Source organism: Taudactylus pleione, unplaced genomic scaffold, assembly GCF_031769625.1.
Source record: "Taudactylus pleione unplaced genomic scaffold, aTauple2 ptg000114l, whole genome shotgun sequence".
Classification (NCBI taxonomy): domain Eukaryota; kingdom Metazoa; phylum Chordata; class Amphibia; order Anura; family Myobatrachidae; genus Taudactylus; species Taudactylus pleione.
The window spans coordinates 10,890,502-10,912,491 of NW_028284516.1; the positions used below are offsets into that span (position 1 = coordinate 10,890,502).

The 21,990-nt window shown below is 42.0% G+C and overlaps 1 protein-coding gene across 4 annotated transcripts in view; it reads right to left on the reverse strand.

Moving 5' to 3' along the window:
- The window catches only part of RALYL (RALY RNA binding protein like), an 804,654-nt gene that overhangs the window by 69,251 nt on the left and 713,413 nt on the right, over positions 1-21,990 (reverse strand). For 2 of the 4 annotated variants that reach the window (XM_088471537.1, XM_088471538.1), the window contains exon 5: positions 20,459-20,506. The exons of 1 other annotated variant lie outside the window; for it this stretch is intronic. In XM_088471537.1, the coding sequence (XP_088327663.1) occupies positions 20,459-20,506 (48 nt within the window). The remainder of the gene's footprint in view (positions 1-20,458; positions 20,507-21,990) is intronic. One more of the 4 variants, XM_088471539.1, reaches the window with a different exon arrangement.

The window sequence follows — 21,990 nt, forward strand, 5'->3', positions numbered from 1 at the left end:
TAATAAGATCTGTTGAGCGCTCTTGCAAACCAAGTGGTTAGTGTTTCCACAAAGAATGATATGTTGTTTATAACAGCTATTTGATATAGCAGATGGAATGTTAAACTGACACAGTCCTTAGTGTTATTAAAGCAAAGTCACATAGAGTAAAGAGCAATGTCTCAGTTCCTTCAGAGGTTGGTAAAACACGTTTAACGACTCAATCTCGTGCTGTGATCACAAACAATTTGTTTGATTCCGGATGTATTGATTGGTACATGCACTCATATATAGGTGTAAATTACAAAGGCACAAGAAAATCCTGGACGTAACTCCCAGATGCAGACCCGGGGCAGTAATGAGAATATAACAGTGGTCTCTGTGGCAGAGGCAGCCGCTGAGCAGGTAAATATAAATAACACAGCCACACCAGATGGAATTTGATGAGCTACACTGCGTATTCACAGTGAGAGCTAGTTGTACTCACGGACTGTAGAGCCAGCAGGTTTGGGGGCCACTAGCTACCAAGCACTTATACCCCATTTACAATAGTATGGGAAGATTTGCACGTTTTTCATGAGAGGCTTCTATGATGTAAAACGGACTGTGATATATTAGCCTGTGAATTTATATGTGCCGATTAGGGATTAAAAGCAGAATGTGACCCTTCAAGTGCGGGATAATTTATAATACAGAGAACCGTCTTAAGGAGTGTGATATAGGTTAACATTGGCTCAGAACCTTTGTGAAGGATGCGATGGCTTGCAGATTTTTTCTTCATTTTTTACTCCAAATAATATGCTCAGTTTATAACCTGACATTACAACAAATGCCCTTATTTTGCGCTTAAAGATAAAAGCAGCATCTCTAATTGAACCCCTGTTAGCGGGAACAAAAATAAAACACACACAAATAAATTTAGAGGACGCATACACCAATAAATCTTATTTGTAAAAGGTAAGTCCTCAGCAATATGAATATTGCACCATTAAAAAGTCCAATAAAGATGCAATCTTGGATTTCTTTGGTTCTCCTTTCTCAACTTTATTCAGAGGTAGACTTCCAAACACTTGATAGGTGAATCCATAAATCCTAACTGGATTTTCTAAAAAAGACCCTCTCACCAAAAGAACACCCCAAAAATGGCCCAATGGCCAACCATTATATAAAATAAACAAATAATTTGACAAATATTTTATTAAAATGTTTTATGACATAAAATTTAGTAACATAAAATGCTTACACAATAATTGTCTTAACATAGGGAGATGATGACAATTTTCTCTGCCATTACCCTTAATGGGCCAGATTTTAAAGCAGAATCCTCCCCTCTAACCAAAGATTAACACCCGACGCGTTTCATCCCTTAGGACTTCTTATGGGGTTTTCGACAATCTGGAGGTTATGTAAGAGGAATGGGTATGATATACCGCCGGCCGGCCGACAGGAGCAGAATGCGAAGCAGCGGAAGCCCGACAGCACTGGAAATCCCGATCGTGGCTAGGTAAGTATCTGCTAACCTAACCCCCCCTAACCCTCCTTAGGGATGCCTAACCCTAACTTCCCCCCCAAGTGCCTAACCCTAATCCCCCCTCTAAGTGCCTATCCCTAACCACCCCCTTCCGCGCTGCCTAAACCTAAGTCCCCTGGGGGGGTGCCTAACCCTAAGTCCCCCCCGGGGGTGCCTAACCCTAACCCTCCCTCCCACTAGCCTAACCCTAACCCCACGGGGGGGTGCCTAACCCTAAGTCCCCCCCGGGAGCCCTAAACCTAACCCTCCCCCCCTGTGGCTGTCTGCTCACGGCGCCTGGCATCACTACGATCATGATGCCGGGCGCCGGTCTCCCGGCATCAGGGAAATACTGGCGTCTACATCTAGATGCCCGGCATTTCACCCATGCCGGGATAAGACAGTCGGGAAGCCGGCTGCCGGTATTTAGGCAGTCGGCTTCCCGATTGCTTCCCATGTAAGAACCACAAAAGAACTTGAAACTGTATACTTAAATTGGACAAGCTGTGCTTTCAATATGTGATGTGCTCTAGTCCCAGTCCAAAAGCTGCAATGACATTATAATTGGTCTTAAAATATTTTATTTATTGATGTATTTTTATTGTGATTTTTTATTGTGTTTTATTTATGGCCATATGTATATGTAATAATAAACATATTTACTATAATCGAGGTATTCAAGTCTCCAATTAGCAACACTTCTTATATTCCTTTACCTTCCATTTCTTTAATTTGAGAGGTGTGGCATTTACCTCTAATAAGAAGCTGCAGCATCGATTAGATATATAGATACATATTTTTATTTGTTTCCATATTAGGATTAGGCCCCAGGAGGTGTATGTGTTTTTGTGTTTCCATCTTCACACATGGCTAGACTCTCTAGTACCAGGGCTTGACCAATCTCTTGGTGGCCAGGGGCACACTCTCCCAGGTGTAATAGATCTTCCACAGGGCTTAAACCTCTCCAGCAGCAAACTTGGTTATTAATGAATGGGAAAACAGCTTCCACGCCATCTGATGCCATTGGATGCAACCCGCACAATATTGTTCCAGCTACTAGAACCCATCAGAGGCCTCAACAAAAGAGGAGAAATTATGTTAGGCTTCCAAGAAGCTCGCGCAATACAGAGCAATATAACAGGCTCCCCGCCAGTGCGTAGGCTACAATGTTTTCTCATGCCAGCAGTTATAAGCAGTAACTTTTCAGGATTATAAATGAAAACATTATTTTCTATAAGGGAAAATGTAACATAAATATAACAGGTTGTATCTGTAAACACAATCTGTGTCCTTAAGCAACTGTGGTTTCATTGTTTGCACTTGTTTTGTGCAAGTATATATTTAGTAACCCACACTTAGGTAAAGCCTCGTGACACTGCAAAGACGGCTGTGCATTTTCCCTTCTCGCCTTATTAACGATTGTCTATTACAGGTTATACTGCTAATAGCAAATGTTTATTACCTATATAAGGCGAGCATAGTCCAGCGCATTAATATATAATATATGAACGACTTTTTTGCAGGTAGAAGTTCTTGTGTTTAGTAAAAAGCTGCATCCACCCACACAATCGACTACATTTATTTTTGATTGGCATATGACAGTTCTTAAGCGCTTGGCTGGTACCATATGCTCTTCCATTTTCTAAAAGAAAAATTGATAGAATATGTATTCAGGGAGTTCTAGAGTACTTCTTATAGCTTTTACATTTCTGCAACATATGGCCAGCACATTAAATCAGATTAACGAGTCGTCATTTGAAGAGCAGTCGGCCTAATCTGTTTTGTCTTTATAGTTGGGTATTATGCACATTTAAATGTAAATAGATCTCGCCTCAGTGATATTGCTTTTCATCTACATGCTAACAGTAACAGCTAATAAAGAATCTAATAAAGTGGCTAGTGATGCTTATAGAAATATTTATAATTGGTGGCTATTGCTATTCGCCACGCAGGCTCTTTTCATGCCAGCACTGTTCCAGCTAAAGAACGTCCCAACAACTAATTAGTTACAGCATTTTTATTGGAGCATGAAAAGCGCAGCACTTACACTCACAGCGCACGGATTGAAACAGCGCTTCAATCTGCGGCACTGATCAAGTTAGTTCAAGTAAAGGAAACATTTTTTGATGACATTGTGTCACCAGTTACTCAATCTATTGGTGTGTATACTTTTTCCAACAAAGTCAATGAATGTTTAATTAAAGGTCACATAAAACTAGGTAACATCAAAGCAGAAATATAGATAATTTTATGGGGATCATATTTTCTCTCAGTGTTATTGCTAGACATAAAGATGTTCATTTTTAAGATGGTTGGCATGATGTAGCAGAGCTATGGTTTAGCAATATATGTTTGTGTGGGATCTGTATGAAATACCGCCGAACGCATGTCCGGCGGTTTGAATCCCGACGCTGGAACACCGGCAGTGAAGATCCCGAAAGGTAAGTATTTTTTATATTTACTAACCTAACCTCCCCCCCTAACCCTCCCTTAGGGGTGCCTAACCCTAATCTCTCCCTCAAGTGCCTAACCCCCCCTGTAAGTGCCTAAACCTAACCCCCCCCTTCCCCGCAGCCTAAACCTAAGTCTTCCGGGGGGTGCCAAACCCTAACCTCCCCCCGGAGGTGCTAACCCAAACCACCCCTTCCCTAATCTAACCCTCCCCCCGCGGCTGTCCGCGCCCGGCTTACCTTCGATTGGTATGCCAGGCGTCGGGCTCCCAGCGTAGGTAAAATGACAGGTGTCGGGATCTCAACGCATGTCATTAGACCTCTGCCAGGATTAGACAGTCGGGAAGCCAGCGGTCAGCATTTAGACCGTTGGCTTCCTGACTGCATCCCGTTTGTGTGCAGGGTGAGCATGTTACACTGGCAGTCTGAAACATAGGTGTGCACAAAGTCTTCTTTAGGGGTGTGTATGGTGTAGCCACGTCCAGACAACCACAACCCTCCATGTAGCCTTGCCCCCAACTAAGCCCACTCAACTTCCTAGGGTCTGGCTGATGACGTGGCGGCCCTACCTGTGCTGCCCCACTCCCAAGTAAACAACTTGGATCAAGTAAACTGCTGATTCCGGGTCATGGTTGGTGGACACATAGCCTGCACACCCCGTGTGTACACATATAGTCTGATACAATAATATATCATCTAGGAGAAGCACAACAATAGTAATGTGAGTATGCTGGACAATCCATTGAATTCTTCTAATATGCTAATCTTTAAATTCTAAGTTGCCTTTTTTTGGCCAATTTAGTTAATAAGGCTACAAAACTAGATTAAGACCCCAGGGGGGCCTAGGCAACATACTTATTTGTCAAAAAAAAAAATGGTTAGCGTAATCTGGGCTGCTTAGTGCCCAATGGTACTAGTCTTTAGCCTGGGGCGGCTTAAGAGAGGAGGGGGCCCAACACATTCTCAAAATATACACTGGCACTGTGCCGGAATCTACTGTGTATACACAGATCTCAGGAAACATGGTGCCATGGTCTCAGTGATTCTCTATTGTGTATACGCAGATCTCAGGAAACATGGTGCCATGGTCTCTGTGATTCTCTATTGCGTATACACATATCTCAGGAAACATGGTGCCATGGTCTCAGTGACTCTCTATTGTGTATACGCAGATATCAGGAAACATGGTGCCATGGTCTCAGTGATTCTCTATTGTGTATACGCAGATCTTAAAAAACATGGTGCCATGGTCTCAGTGATTCTCTATTGTGTATACACAGATATCAGGAAACATGGTGCCATGGTCTCAGTGATTCTCTATTGTGTATACGCAGATCTTAAAAAACATGGTGCCATGGTCTCAGTGATTCTCTACGCAGTTTCTCACCAAAAAGGCGCCTGTGGTGGACTCGGCGGAGAGGTAAGTATAATAAGTCACACATACATAGATAATCCCGCACCATATATTTTATAATGTTTTATATTGTTATAGGTTTCATCTCATAGCAGTATCTCTGTAACATAGGAAAATTAAAATCCTCTAATTATTATTTCGTGGCTGTAATATTTTAATACGGAAATGACTATTAATTGGAGACATTTGTGACACTTTAGGAATCCATATCCTTATTATGTTGATGTCATCAAGTTTAAAATATTCCCACAAATGATAAGTAAACAGTTTATTATATAATATGCATTCATAACAATAGCATTATTGGAAAATTATAGGAACCTTTGGGATTAATAAAAGTATGCTTAATATCAGCAACCACTGTATTTAAATTCTGGTGAATCCTGTGGTGCTTCAGGTGGTAAGTATGGCTAACCCTAACCCTCTCCCTAGTGCCTAATTCTAACCTCTCCTCCCACAGCATTACCCTCCCCATAGTGCCTAACCCTAACCACCCCTCCTGGACCTAACCGTAACCCGCTGCTGTCAGTCCATGCAGAATGTTGGGGTTAATATGTTGAAATTCCACATGTCGACATTGTGAACATGTCGTCATTCTGCAGATGCCAACATGTTCAGTATCGACTTCATAATTGTCGACATTGTGATGTAGCAATTATGAATGTCGACATTGTAAATTATATTATGACTACCTCTAGAGATACTGTACAATCAAAAATTTTATATAAGTTACATCTAAATACATGTATTTGTGTAATATTTTGTATTAACTGCCCCATATGATAGAAGCATATATTTCTCACAGTGCAGTGCTAATTAGTGTAATCATATTTTGCTTCATTTGCACAGTACAATACATTCAATTAAGATTTACTTTTAATTATTTACCCCCGCAAAATATTTATTCTTATAGATAACTATTGAAATGTTCTTCTTGATAAAGTGCCTTAAAATTGAGCACTACTTGATTCTAATCAGGAGCTCAGAGCGGCAGACATGTACTTCATGGTACAGTAGACAGTCCTGAAAGCCATTTGAATGTAGGATTTAAGTGTCAGTACACTTAATGGCTGCATTTGTAAAAAGACATTATAATTCACTTTTGTGATTTGTTGCTCTACCTCAATGGGTTTTACATCAGGAAGGTTGAAATTATTTTCTGAATTCCCCATGTCCATTTGTTTCGAGTGGTTAAAGATTCATGAATTCATCCACAGGAACAAAGGAGTTCAGAATTGTAGATTACCAATCCTGCACAGGCACCACTAGCGTGGCAGGCAATACTTTCATAAGTCTTTCAAAGTTTATGTGGCTGAAATTCTGTAGGAATTGTGGAAGGAAATGTCTTTAAAAAAATTTTTTTTTTAATTTTACAATTTTAATACAAGAAAACAATGTGTTACAATGAAGGCACAATTGTCTACATATACTAACAAGCACACTTGGAGTACTTACTGTATGGTAAAAGGAAGAGAACATGGTAAGTGTAGGGATGTATCCAGATCCAGTAGAGAATCTATATTGCTCCCTATTTCCCCAATTGGGAACCCAAAATACTTTTCATAGGTATTCTCGTGACAATCGATTCAACAGTTCCCAGGTAATTGGAGGCAGGGCTGCAACAGGGCTTAACAGTACCCAGTGATGCCCCCTTTGAGTATGCGTAAGGAAGTCATGGATAGGGGGCGGGGCCGTGTGTACAGCTGCTCCGGGCAGGTGTACAGATAGCCTGCCTGTAGCGTGCAAACGATGCTACTTGCGGCCCTGCGGAACCCTGCTAGCCAGAAGCAAGAGCCATGGGGCAGAGATGGTGCCGCCCACAGAGCTCTGCACTATGTGCGGTGGCACTGGTCACACACCCCTATTTACGGCCATGCTGGAAAGAGAGACAGTACTGCAGAAGTTCCGGTGGTCAGGATTCTAATATATCACCATGCTCCTCGCACCTCAGGAGGAGATTTATCAAACTTTGTAAAGAAGACAAAAAGGAAATTAATTATCTATTCCAGTATATGAAATGAAGCTGACTGATTGCAATGGGCAACATCCCACACTTGTCATCTTTGTATGGTTGGATAAATCTCCCTCAAAATCTTTATGTATAGAGTGACCCCGCAACACTTTCTAAAGAGAAGGATCAGCAATGGAGCATGAGGGCAAACGTAGAATGGACTGTAATTCTTTAGCAGTACGTCCACTGAATTGACATGCCACGTGATTGTGTAACAGTGTACATGGTCTCATGGCAACTGCATTCATTGTAAAGATATCAGGCAGTGCTACTCCATCATGTAGTACTTGCTTTACCCCCAGAGACAGATGCTGTGTGTAGTCCCTCGGGTTTTAATTCATAATTTACTTTGTATTCTGTAAATATTTATCATGTTCCAATGGACCTTATGCTGGCCACACATGCTGTGATATCAGCAGCAAAACCAACATATGTATCTACTGTAATATATTTTGGTTTTATAAATTGGGCATGAAAATATTCCCATTTCTTTAACATGTGTGCACTATTCTAGGGCTCATAGGTGGATTATGGGGGTCATTCAGAGTCGGTCGCAAGCGCTGAGCGCTCGCAACCGACTCGATGTTGCCCCACTGGGCATGCGCACGATGGAGCTACATGTTAGTGTGAAGATTTTTCTGTAGTTATGCATTTTACTACTGTATGAATGACCAATAACAGCATATTGGAATAGTGGATCCTTGTCTGGTGTGTAGGACTGCATAATAGCGACCAAGTCCACTTAGTTCATAATATGCAGGTCTGCAATATGTGTGACGCATCTTTAAATCTTACGTACTTAGGGCCTGATTCACAAAGGATCGCAATTGCTTGCAACCGCGTATGCATATCTGCAGATCCGGCATACTGCGCATGCATATGCACTGTAGTGCGCATGCGCAGGTTAGCATTGCGATCACGCACACAGTTACAAAGTCATCGCAGAGGGAGAGTCACAGGACATCAGCGCTTGGGAGTGGTGACGGGGGTGTGGTCGGAGAAACGCAGGCGTACCTGTCCGTTTTAACGAGAGATGAGCGGGTTCGGATTTACTCGGATTTACTCGGTTCTCAAAACGGCATTTTATTGGCTATCGGCTATCACGTGTTTGGATAGCCAATAAAATAAATCCGAACTAATCCGAACTTGCGGTAATGTGGAGATAAGAACCGAGTAAATCCGAACCCGCTCATCTCTAGTTTTAACGCCGTTTCCTGGGCGTGCATAGATTAGCCACTGCAATGGCATACTCAGCTTGAGTACATACTACGTGCGACGAGACTTGCAATTTCTGAGACAGTTTAGAGCTGCTGTAATTCTGCGTGAGGGGCTGATGTTACCTGATGTTACCGATGTATATGCAGGACAGTGAGATCTTATGGATTTGAGAAAGCGGTAGTGGGCGTCTCTATGCTGGCTGAGCGGTGTCAGACATTAGCATATTTTCACAGAAGAACTGAGTGCGTAATCGCACCTGCGATCGCAACAGTGATCCGTAATGAATCAGGCCCTTAGAGCCTTGGTGCTCTGAATAATTAACATTTGATCAATGTGATGTAGTGTAGAAGAAATATCAAATTGTGATGTAAATATCCAATTGGTCAATGAAGCACATGCCTATTGGTGCCACTTGCTAGAGGCGGCATTTGGACACTTGTTTTATTACCGCCAATCCAAAATTTCTCAGTAACTACAAAATATTTCCATTTTCCTTTACTGTACGTCATCTTAAGTGGAGTGTAGGACAAGCGCAGACTACAGTACAGTACAGTGGAAAAGTGTTGCTATTATTGGGAAATGGATGGACAAATCAGCATGTGCCAGGGCTTGGGGGCCTTGCAATTACCTGACAGAGGCATCTCTGAAAGGGTTGTAGATGAAGTGACTCATTTACACTCCACTTAAAGATGGTGTACGGTACCGTACGGTAGAGTATAGTGGAAATATTTATCAGTTACTGGGAACAGATGGGCCTGGCAGGTACCTGTCTGGATTCAGGGACATTTCTGTGACTTTTTTTTACAGATGCAGTAGGATAAGTGACCCGTACACACTCCACTCAAAATAGCATATGGTACAGCACAGTGGAAACATTTTGTAGATACTGGGATATTTTGGACTAACAGACTGTCACCAGGGGGTAAATTTACTAAGAATCGAGTTTGGTTGAGTTGTGTTTTCTTTAAACTCGATTTGCATCGCCAAAACTCGGGTGAGTATTTTTTTGTTTTGTTTTGCAAATTTACTAAGAAGCGAGTTTAGCTGAAAGTGAGTTTTTCGATGGTGTAGCAAATCGAGATTTCTCACCCGAGTTGCAAGTGAAGATGAGATTTCTCATCCGAGTTGCAAGCAAAGATGAGATTTCTCATCCGAGTTGCAAGTGAAGATGAGATTTCTCACCCGAGTTGCAAGTGAAGGTGAGATATCTCATCTGAGATGGCAGTGTTTTCTCTCTGCAAATCTCTCCCGAGCTAACAGCCTGCACATATCAGTGAGATATGTGAAGGCTGCTTGTGTGTTAAGACTTGTAATAAAGAGTTAAATGTTTTTTTTTTTTAAATGACGTGAGGTCCCCCCCCCAAAACACTAACCAGCCCCGGACTTGGCAGCTAGTCCTGGTTCTTAAAATTACAGGGAAAAAAATGTGTAAGGTTCCACTGTAATTTAAGAACCAGCACCTGGCAGCAAGGACAGAGCTGGTTTTAAATATACGGAGAAAAAAATTGACGTGAGGTACCCCGTATATTTAAAACCAGCCCTGGACCCTTTCTAACGGGGGATTGATGCCACAGCCAGGGGTGCCCTTTCACTGGGCTCCCAAGCCGCAGCATCAACCCTGACCGCTGGTCAGCCCAGGCCAGGGACCCCTGTGTATTGTGTAAAAATTTTAATATTTCACATTGTCTATACAGTGGAACTACAGGTCCAAGCAAGCCTCCCCCGCATGCTGGTACTTGGAGAACCACAAGTACCAGCTTGCGGGGCATTAAGGGCTCAATGGTATGTGTAGTTCACCTGTAAAGAAATGTGTTAAATGTGTTAAAAAAAATCTCTCTGTAACTCACCCGAGTTTGCCTTTAGTAAATTTGGGAGATGAAAAGCATGCCTAAACTCACCCAAGATTGTCATCTCGACCAAACTCAATTCTTAGTAAATTTACCCCCAGGAATCAGCTTTTTATCAGGTACTAGTTGTCAGTAACAGTAATAAATATGAATATATATATATACATGCCACCCCTCCCCCAGCAAGTGACGCACATATCATATCAGCTCCTGTAAACTGTCCTACTTGGTAAATATGTATACCTAAATTAAAATAAAATGAAATGTGATAGCACATGGCTCGTTTTTTCTTTATAATATATGATATTGGCAGTCGCCAAATTAGGCTCTATGGCCTTGTAATGAAAAAGGCATGGGGAGGCTGCCATAATTTATCACTTAACTTGAAAGGTTGCATGGGATGTGACCACAGCCAACTGTGCTTTTACTGACACTGATGCATCTCATACAATCTAACTGTCTGCATCCATCCCTGTTCACCCGACCCCCCAGCAGTGATGAAGTGATCTATGACCCCCAACATCACTGCTGAAATTGCTCTCCAAAATGCACTTTGGGGTACTATGGTGTATCTATAATGGTTGCAGGGTGTGCGGTGCACACGGACCCCACACCCTGCAACCATATAAAGTTATACTTTATATGGCTGGCGCTGCAGAGCAGCAAAAATCACAGGGAAAATGGCGGTGGCCATTTTCCAGATGACTTGCGCATGTGCAGTGAAGATGTCCCTGGGAATAAGGTGCGCGGGTGTCATGTTCCCGGAGACCCATGCACCAAGCCAGAATCTAATGCACTGCCAGAGAGGAGGAGCCCGTTCTGAGGGCGTGATTCAGACCCGCTCGCAAGCGCTTGAGCGCTCGCGAGCAGGTCGATGGTGTGCTCTGCGCATGCTCCGTGGCTCACTACAAAAGGGGCGGCTGTCGATGTTGATCGACAGCTCATCCTGCTTTGTAGGCGTGGGGGGGTAGTTTCACAAACGGAGGCGTTCCCAAGCGAATGCCTGCCATTTATGGGCGGCCCCACTGACATCACCAGTGATGTCAGTGAGAGAGCTTCCGGCTCTATTAGAGCCAGAAGCTCTCTGGGGCTTGCGGCCACGAGACCCTACCACAAGGGTCTCATCGCAAGCCCGATGGTCGCGATGGTCTTGACCTTTGCGACCATCATCCTTTGCCGCTCGGAATAGCTGTGGGTGGTCACCCACAGCTATGCGAGGGGTCAGAAGGCTGCACAAAAAAAAAGCCCAGATTCAGAGCGAGCGCACACAGGCTCTCTCCTTTCTTAAAACTTGTTCTCCCCTGAACACAGTTGGGCTCAGATCGCTGAAATCAGCTGCAGCATGGATGATCAGTCACCCTGACCCAAGCTCTGCTGCTAGTCTGCATTAGGGGAAGGGGCAATGTCACTGGGAGGGATTTGAGGGGTTTTTCCATACCTCCCAACATGACCCATTCCAAGAGGGACAAAATGCTCTGTTCCTGGACTTCCCTCTTAATTTATGATTACCTCACCTGTGTTGAAACAACTTTCTTATTATTTAACTAGTCAACACAGGTGAAGGCAATCATAAATTAAAAGGGAAGTCCAAGAACAGAGCATATTGTCTCACCTAGAATGGATCATGTTGAGTGGTTTAGTTTATCTACAAGTAGGGGTGTGTGGCTAATTCCACCCAAAAGGTATTTTTATATATATTGACATATGGGGGGAGGATGTATTGCCACAGAGGAAACCTAAGTGCACAGGTAGATGGGAGGTTATGTCACAGGGGATCTATTACTACTAAGGGGTAGTCAGTAATGCCACTGGTGATCTATTGCTTTGGGGCAAGGTAATTTTACAACAGGGGTCTTGGACATGGGGGCAGCGGGTGCAAGACACCCCCTAGACATATTTAACCTATTTTTTTTAAATGTAATATTTTTGAAAATATGTTCTACACTGAATTAAATTTTAAGTAAATTTATAAATATCTTTTTGTAAAAAAAGAAATAAAAAATGAGTGGTTAATGTTGTGCCTGACCCCTACATTCACCCCTGGTCAGTCTGATAAACAACTGGGCAGTCATAGCGATCAACCATGGGGCCCACACAAAGGGAGACCCCCAAACATAGCTACATAACCAGCGTGGGGGCACTGTGGCATTTGTGAACTGGAGTATCTGTCTGTGTGGTATAATGTGAACTGAGGGCCTCATTCACAATGGATTGCAACTGCAATAGCAATAACGCACGCAGTTCAGCTGCAATAGTATGCTAATCCACTGCGATCGCTATGCCGTCGCAGCACTACACAGGGACGCTCACCTTACCACACACACATCCGTAATGTTTAGCAAGACTGCAAAACCATTGGTACAATAGAGTACCATCGCAGCCTCATGCACACTTGCACAAGCTCTGACCTTACTCAGAAATTGCTAACTTCATTGCACGCTATGAGACCTCAGGCTGCTTAGGGCATTGCAGTGACTAATTTATGCACACCATTGAAATGCACTGGCTTGCCTGCATTTCGCCGACCACCCCCCCATCACCACCCACAAACGGCACTTCCTGTCAATCACTCTGCGATGGGTCTGTGTGATCACTGCAATTGCAGTCCCGATCATATGTAATAAGCCTTGGAGAGAGATAAAGTGGATGGAGATAAAGTACCAACCAATCAGCTCCTAACTGTCATTTTTCAAACACAGCCTGTAAAGGGACAGTTAGGAGCTGATTGGTTGGTACTTTATATTCATCCACTTTATCTCTAAGGCTTAGTACATAGACCCCTTACTGTGCAAACTAAGCAATGTACAGGCATAGGTGTAGCTATAGTGGGTGCAGGGAGTGCCATTGCTATGGGGACCAGAAGTTTAGAGGGCCATGGACCAGGGCATACAATTACCAAGTTCCCAGAAGTGCTTGCTAAGCAATTGGGGCCAGCCTGTTTCTTGACTTGAATGGGGTGACATTCCATTTTCAGTGAGTGGTGTGTGTAGTGGATGTTATAATGGTAAGGGAGCACTGTAATGTGGCATGGGCACTGTTATGTTACATGATATGAACTGGAGCCACTGTAATGTTGCACAGTATAAACTATGAGCACTACATTGTGGCATACTGTAAACTGGGGGCACTACAATATAGCATAATATGAACTGGGGGCACTACAATGCGGCACAATATGAACTGAGGGCACTACAATGAGGAATAATATAATCTGGGGGCACTACAATCTGGCATATTATAAACTGGAGGCACTGCCATGTGGAACTGGGGGCACTTCAGTGTGGCATAATATGTTTTGGGAACACTATGGCGTAATGTGCATTGGGAGCACCTTGTGGCATAAACTGGCAGCACTACAATGTGGCATATTGTGAACTACGACACAACTATGGTTCATAACCTGAACAAATGCTGCAGATTGAGTTGTCTCACTAGAAGTATTAGGGTGGGCACCTTCAAAATATTGCCATGGGACCGTCAAAATTTTGGCTATGCCTCTATGTTCAGACTTACTTAAGGTTTATCTAGGATACAGTATGTTACTAATTTTAAATGAGTATGACTGTCTACTTTTTGACATTTCCTACTTTGTTAAACCTAACTGTCTCTATGGAATGGGTATGTTTGACTGCCAGATGTCAGCCTGGCGGTTCAAATCCCGACGCCGGCAGCCTGATGCACAACAGCGGAGTTAAGTTAAGTATTCCTAACCCTCTCCCCCCCTAACCCTCCTTTAGGGGTGCCTAACCCTAACCTCCCTCGTAAGTGCCTAAACCTAACCCCCCCTCCCCGCACCCTAAACCTAACCCTCCCGGGGGGGGTGCCTAACCCTAACCTCCCCCCTAGTGCCTAAACCTAACCCCCCTTCCCATAGCCCAACCCTAACCTTCACCAGGTGGGTGCCTAAACCTAAATCCCCCAGGGGTGCCCTAAATCTAACCCCCCCCATCCCCAGCTACATATATACTTACCCCTGGCGTTGGACAATCGGTCCGGCATCCTGTCGGGGTCCCGGCGTTGGAGTTAACATAGGTGTCGACATGTTAGATCCCTTGCTGGGATTATGCTGTCGATATGGAGACCGGAGGGCATTTGTCCGCTGGTCTCATAACTGCATACCGTCTCTACAGGCTATTACGTAATGAAGTTTAGAGCTCCCAGGGATTGACAGTATATAGAAGGACAATATTTCTCTGTGCCCTGGAGTTCCAGGTTAATAGTGATACAAACCATATATTATTAACATTAGACAGACAATCCAAACACTTTGGCAACAATAATCTATATGCTGATGAGATATTTCATGAAACAAATGATTTCTAATACAAAAAATTAATAGAGTTTGAAGAATAGAAAATAGCTTTGAAGTGAATATCTGCAGTCAAAAATTAATGCATGCATTTAAATCCTTTGTCAAGTTAATTACATATCATCTAGATAACTGCTATCAGCAGACAGCACAGTGACTTGTCAGCAACCCAATGTGAAATGACTTTAGAATTACATGTTGAGGGTATTAACTGCTAAGTAGCACTTAGCTGCTGTAAAAACAAAAAGGCCTCATGAAAAATACTTGTTACCTAAGTTACTGATACAATATGTACCAGCATAGATACTGACAATTACATTATAGGTAAACAAGCTCCTGCAGCTGGTGAAATACTGCAGGAGCTACACAAAATACTGTACCCTACACAAAATCTGTGAATAGGTTTATATTTACCATGCACTGTATGTAGCCAAACAAATTGGTTCATTTCTGCAGTTGTGATGATAAATTAGATTACGTGAACAACTGTAACTGTTGACATTTTTTTTTTATATTATTATTTTTGGTACTTGTGTACTTTACGGACTCATTGCAGAGAGAACCCGATGAATGTTTTAAATGGTACTTGTGTACTTTACGTATACATGTACCGAAAGTTGTCCCCACCTAAAGAAGAAAGTTGTCCCCTTGCGGGCTCGCTGCACTCGTCACGCTTCAGGCTCAGTGGCTCGTTACGCTCGCTACAAGGTTATATTCCCCCTCTATGAAGACTTGGATGTTATGGAATGACGCTGGACACTGGGAATGACGCTGGACACTGGCTGATGACATCAGGGTCCTCTCCGTGAAGGGGATTTAGACATTACCATGATTGATAATAATAATGAGTGTAGGACACTTGGGTTCTCTCTGCAATGAGTCCGTAAAGTATACAAGTACCTTATTTTTTTCTTATTTTTTTTTATATTTTCTCTTTTTTTCCTAAATGATAAGGAAAGTCCTAACTGATGCTTTTGATAGTTTATTTACTTTCTTCAAACCTAATAGTGTATGCATATTACATTATAAAAAACAATTGGGGGTAAATGTGTAAATCTGCTACAGATATGCTACAGATGAAGACCTCAGGGGCACCTAGGGGGGGATACTCTTTACCTCGGTCCAGGCTTGTTAGGGGACACGCCTTCCCCCGTAACAGGGCTTTTCTTATCTGCATCCTGTGCCACCCATGCCACCTTGAAGCATGATGTCATGCGGAGGAGTCAGAGCTGGCAGCCCCGGTAATTACAGCTCTGACTGGAGCATCCTCAGGATGCTCTGGGAGGGCTGTAAGACCTGTAGAGTGCCTGCCTGCAGGGCCTGATTATAGGGGGGTTGGGTGGATGGGGAGGTCATCAAGGGGCCCCCACTTAGTGGCAAATATACCCTCTCTGACCAGCTTGTAAAAAACAGGTCAGTGTGCGTGTGCTCTCTGTCCCTTCCTCCCTCTCTCTCTCCCTCTGTCTTTCTCTTTCCTCCTCTTTTCTCCCTCCCTCTCTCTCTCTCTCTCTCAGTTCCCTTTCTCTCTCCCTCCTTTTCTCTCTCTCTCCCTCTGTCCTCTCCTCCATCCCACTCCCTTACCTCTCTTGTTTTCTCTCTCTACCTCTATTTTCCTGTCCCCCTCCATCTCCGTGTCTCACTCCCTTCCACTCTCTCCCTTTCTCCTCCCTCTCTCTCTTTCTGTTTCCCTCCTTGGGCATCCTGCCACTTTTCACAAGCATGGCGGCGTTAGCAATGCCAGTATGTATGACGAACACAGTAAAGGACCGCTCTCTCGGTGAGAGCGGCCCTTTCCGCTGGAGAGACTTCCGGGTCTGTGACCCAGAAGCCTCTCTGGTGTCCTCCTGCGCATGTGCAGAAGGACACACACGCCACGGGGGGTGCTGTGAGGGATCCAATTGGATCCTTCTCACAGCACTCTCCTGATAGAAGCCCATAATAGGCTTCTATAGAGTAACGCCATCAGGAAGATGGCATTACCCACCGCAACCAAGCCCATCGCATTCCAGGGTTTGGTGCATATGAGAAATAATTTCTACCTTTAATGCATCCCGCCCCTTGTTTCTCCCTCTCCCCCCTCCTTCTCTCTCTCTCTCTCTCTCTAAGGCCAAACTCAAAATCCTGTCTTTGCCCCTGGCAGTGTACTAGATCATGTCAGCTACTGTACTCTGCCGGCAGTCGGTTCCCAGCAGTGTCGCGAACATGATGTAGTATGCTGCGACCTTGCAGGTCAGTGGAGAGACCAGATAAAAGGTAAGGAGCATAGAAGTCACTGCGTGAGGCCATGGCACTGTTATTGATGAGGACCCCACAACTTAGTTGCCCCGGTGCCTCCACAAGCCTTAATTCGGCCCTGCCTGCCTGGAGTATCCAGAGGATGCCCCATGGCACCAAAGCAGCAATTCTGGCTGCAGGGTGCCCTAGTTACGGCACTGTGGCAGCGGCACTTTGGGCATGGAGAGAGAGGACTGACTGCTGCTGCCCTGTGCTGGGCTGTGGAAGGTCCAGGAAGGCTGCTGCCAATGAGGATTGTTGTGCAAATGAGAACAAGCCTCTGAATGAACTGACTTTAAAAATTAATATAATTCATGATGCTAACATATATATTTATGTTTTGTTAATCTTATGTATCTTTAAGAATACAATTGTATAAAAAATTACACTAATGTACAGAAACAGCGACATATAATTTTAGAAAAATATAAAGGCAATAATATTACCTAGGTTTTGCCTTTAATATCATTACCATCCTAGATTTTGGGGTCAAATCTGTGGAGAATTGACAGCTTGAAAAAGTAGCCAGCCAGGTTTAATGATGCTACTAGCAGTAATTATGTAACATTTTCAAAGTGTGAATGTATTGTATTATATTCTTCTAAAAGAAAACTTACATCTATTGCTACAAATGTCTGTATTGTGGTTTCTTTAGTAGATGCCGTTTGTACAGCAAAGAAAGGATACTGAAATGACATATCTAAACTTGAAGGTTTCACTGTATTCAGAATTGCCTTACTAATATTTCAACATTGAACTTCGCCATTGTCACAGGAGAAAAAAGAAGTTCCAGTCATTGCACTCATAGAAAGACATTCGCTTTACAAAAACCTAAAGACATTGTATGTCAACTATTTCTGTAACTGTCACTTTATATAGCTGTGCAAGACATCATTTTTCTTGTTGAAGTAGAAAGAAAATGTGAGCGTACAGGTTAAAAAAATAACACAATGTGCCTTCTAGATGTGGCTGATTTATTAAAGATTATTCGAAAATGAAGAAGAAATATTAGGTTGAGCAAATGTGATATTAGCGAAATGTGTCAGTCAATCATGATCTATAAATTTGCACAACAGAATGACCTAAATTATTTCAGGGACCACATTCTTCCTGCAATAGGCTTCCATTATCTATCACATATAAGATTTTGGATATTAGGTCTCCTCCCTTTACTTATAATGGACTTCTGCAGGAATAGGCATTTGTAGACACACTTCGTCAAATATAATAAACAGTATTGAACACACAAAAGTGGCAAATGTATCAAAGAAGTTGGTATATTCCTTCACTCTCATTAATTAAGATATACATGAGGGTAAGCCAAACAGTATTTTAGGAAAACCTTTGATATTAATAACAGGAGTGAGCCTACAATTGCGTTAACAGGTTGTAATTACAATAATGTGTCGTTTTCACTGTTCACACTCTGCACTTTTTCATGTGTAGCCACCATCCTGCAAAACTAGGCACATGCTATTGGTGAGATTTTTCCAAAAAAAAGAGAAGTGTGCAGTGTGAAATGAGCTTGGGGGTAAGTAGTCATAAATATTGCAATTTAACAGATATTGCAGTGCTTCTTTTCTTGTTTTAGGCCAATATCATTATTAATAGTTATAGTATTAACGATATTATTACTAGTCACAGTCACAGTACAATCAAATAATGCAATTCAGGCATCAGTCCCTGCAGGTTCTCTGGACAGTCCCAGTTTTCTGCTAGAATTCTTTAACTCACAGTGCCTGTTTTCTCATAATTGAGAATAATACACCCAAATCAACCAGATATCTAGAGACAGATTATTACAATTGTTTCATATCGCAACATAAAAAAGTGGTGGATATTATATATTTTGAACAAACATCAGGATAGATATGTGCTGTTCAGTTCTCCAGAAATCCAAATCCACCCGAATTTTGTGAATCTGGACAGATCCTAGCCACAGTTGTGATCTCCTGAAGAGATCCAGACCGATCCAATTTGCGGTTCTGATCGAATTTTAAATCCAAATTTTGGGTTTTGGATTGCAAACATTATATGTTTTTAAAAACTTTTTAGCATTTTTTTTTTTTTTAAATAAACCCATATCCAAAACCAAAACACTTGAGAGTGGTTTTACAAAACCAAAACATGAAGATGAATCCAGATCCAAAACCAAGACCAAAACACGGCGGTCAGCGATCGCACATCTCTACTTCAGGACATATGCTTTTTGACAAAATTACAAATCTATCAATACATCTGTATTAATATTATTAGTAGAAACAATGGCTTTTATTTATGTCTTAATGTACAGTTTACTAATAATCATGCATTGGCTATATTCACCAGGTACAGGTGGCCCTATCCTCCACCAGTGTGGGAGTTGGGAAGGACCCTGGAAGTCGCTTGAGTTGTGTTAACACTCTCTCACCAACACCAGTGTAAGTGGAAGTATAAATCCCACAGCCTGATTAATAGATTCACTGTGTTCACAAAGAAAAAAAAAACATTTGCACCAACTAATGTTGTATCTCTGTCAATAATTATGTTCCTTCCCCATGTATTATAAGAAAAGGAGATTTAAGCATTGTAATGGAGTGTATCGTCCACATCACCAGTAAAGCTTAGAAGATTGAATATTCACCAGGAAGTTTAATGCAATATTAAGATAGACACATGCTATTTGGAATACTCGGAGGTGGGTTTTATTTGGAGTGGGGTTTTCTGGAAGAAAGGCTTTTACCATGGAGTATGAAAAATTGCTTTAAAAAATGACTCCGTAGTTGAGCACACGCATCTGTGGGCAAAACTGAGTAATCATTTTGGGAAGTTTGGGCTATGGAGAGTTGTATGTACACAACAGATCTCTGGTACCGAGGACAGCAAGCAAATCTACTGATGATGCTGATGAGACCGAGGGTATGAATATGGGCAGTGCGGACGCACTGATGCAGGCATCTCTGCATACCAGGTAATATCTGCGTTTAGTTCTGTGCCTGAAACGCCAGTGTAATTACAGTTGACTTTGGTGCAGCTCTGAATATAGGACCCTCAGTGCAGAATGGCATTTCACAGAAAGGTGATCTTGAAGATTTTATCGCTGGCACTTTACACCTGTGCAGACGGCTTATTCCATGGCAAAACTTCATTTGCAGGAAATATTATTCATGCCAGTTACTCATTTCTAGTGACTCTATTACTCAAAAGAAGCAATGCGTTCCATAATATTCTTTTCTGCCCATCTATCATACTGTACTTATTTTTTGTTTTTGCCTAAAGAGGCGCACACATAGGATTTGAGCAAAAGCGGATGTGTGCAGTATATATCAGCTTTATTGACATTACACTAGATCTTTATCCGACTCACAAATATAATGCAGCATATGTATGTAAATATAAATATATATATATATATATATATATATATATATATATTTAAAAAAGTAATAAAAAAAAATCGCACATACCGATTGTAGAAATCATCACGGTAGTAATCATAATCAAACTCATAACTGCTGTGGAAAGAAAAACAAAGAACAATAATGATCTGGTGCCTAAAATAATTACATTCATTGATGTCTGCTGAATGAAAGTTACCATTTAGCTCTACACTAAGAGACATAATTTTCAGCCTTTATCTGGAAGAGCTGAGAAGATTAGTTAAGTATTGTAATTTCTGAGCCTTCTACACTGTCATATAAAGCTACAGTGCCATCATGGCACAGAATACTGTCTAATAATAGACCCTTTACACAACGCATTTATAGAGGAGAACAAATTATATACATATTGTATCAATTCTGGGACTTTTTCAGCTGAATATTAATGTAGCTGGGAGATTTTTGCTCATATATGCATATGCATGACAATTTGCCTGTACCCGCCGTTTATAATTACTGAGGGATGCTTGCTGCCAGAATATTAATGTTAGTTATGCAGTCTTCTGAGAACAAGAACATTTAGAAGCCATTGATATGACGTTCCCATTCTTCAGTCGCCACAATACAGGCCATCACGTGTTTTGCTCAACAAACAGAAGCACGAAAACAGGCGCATTGTCAAAGACAGGTTCAATAAATGAAAACAATAATAACAATAAATTATTAGCTGCACTAAGCCTAGGAGAGATATAAAGTACCAACCAATCAGCTCCTGTCATCTTACAGGCTAAAAAGTTTGAAAAAAGGCAGCTAGGAGCTGATTGGTTGGTACTTTATCTCTCTCCACGTTATCTCTCTCCCAGTTTTGATTCATATAATCCTTAATAAGTACCAAAGTAAAATAATTGTAAACCATAATAACATGGTTATTCTATCCTCAACAGATGATGATTTACAATAATTGATACAGATGTCTACTTCTAGTTAAAATGAAATTAAATGAATCAGACAACAGGCACGACGTTACCACAAAGTAAAAAAGTAAATAATAAAATTGGTGGCTGACTTCTAATTAATAATAGCATTAATTAGCAAAGTAAGGAGGATGAGAGAATCCGGATTACTATATTTTCAAAATGGTCAGTGTTAAAGTTACAGAACATCTTTAGTATATGCCAAGAGCTAAGTTAAAACTAAAGGGACACATCCACTAGACCAGGGGTGGCCAACCAGTCAGAGGCAAAGAGCCAAAATATTAATATATATGTAGTCAAGCGAAAGAGCCGATAGTAGGCGCGCGGGCAACAAAGGGGCGTGGCCTAGCTGTCACAAGGCCATGCCTCATTTTTGTGTGCACGCCTTTGGTATGACATTTGCAGGAGCATGACCTTGTATCACACCCCTCTTTTTTAGTCATGCTGGGGGTGAGCCCAGTACATTGAAAATACACATTTTACATAATCTTCCTAATATACATTTTTCACTGTTGAAGTAAAAGAACAAGCCAAAGCAATACAGAAAACCTTGCAATAGCCACGTTCACATAAAATACACAGAAACAAGCCAGATCCACATAAAATACATTTAAAATACACATCCACATAAAATACATATTGAAA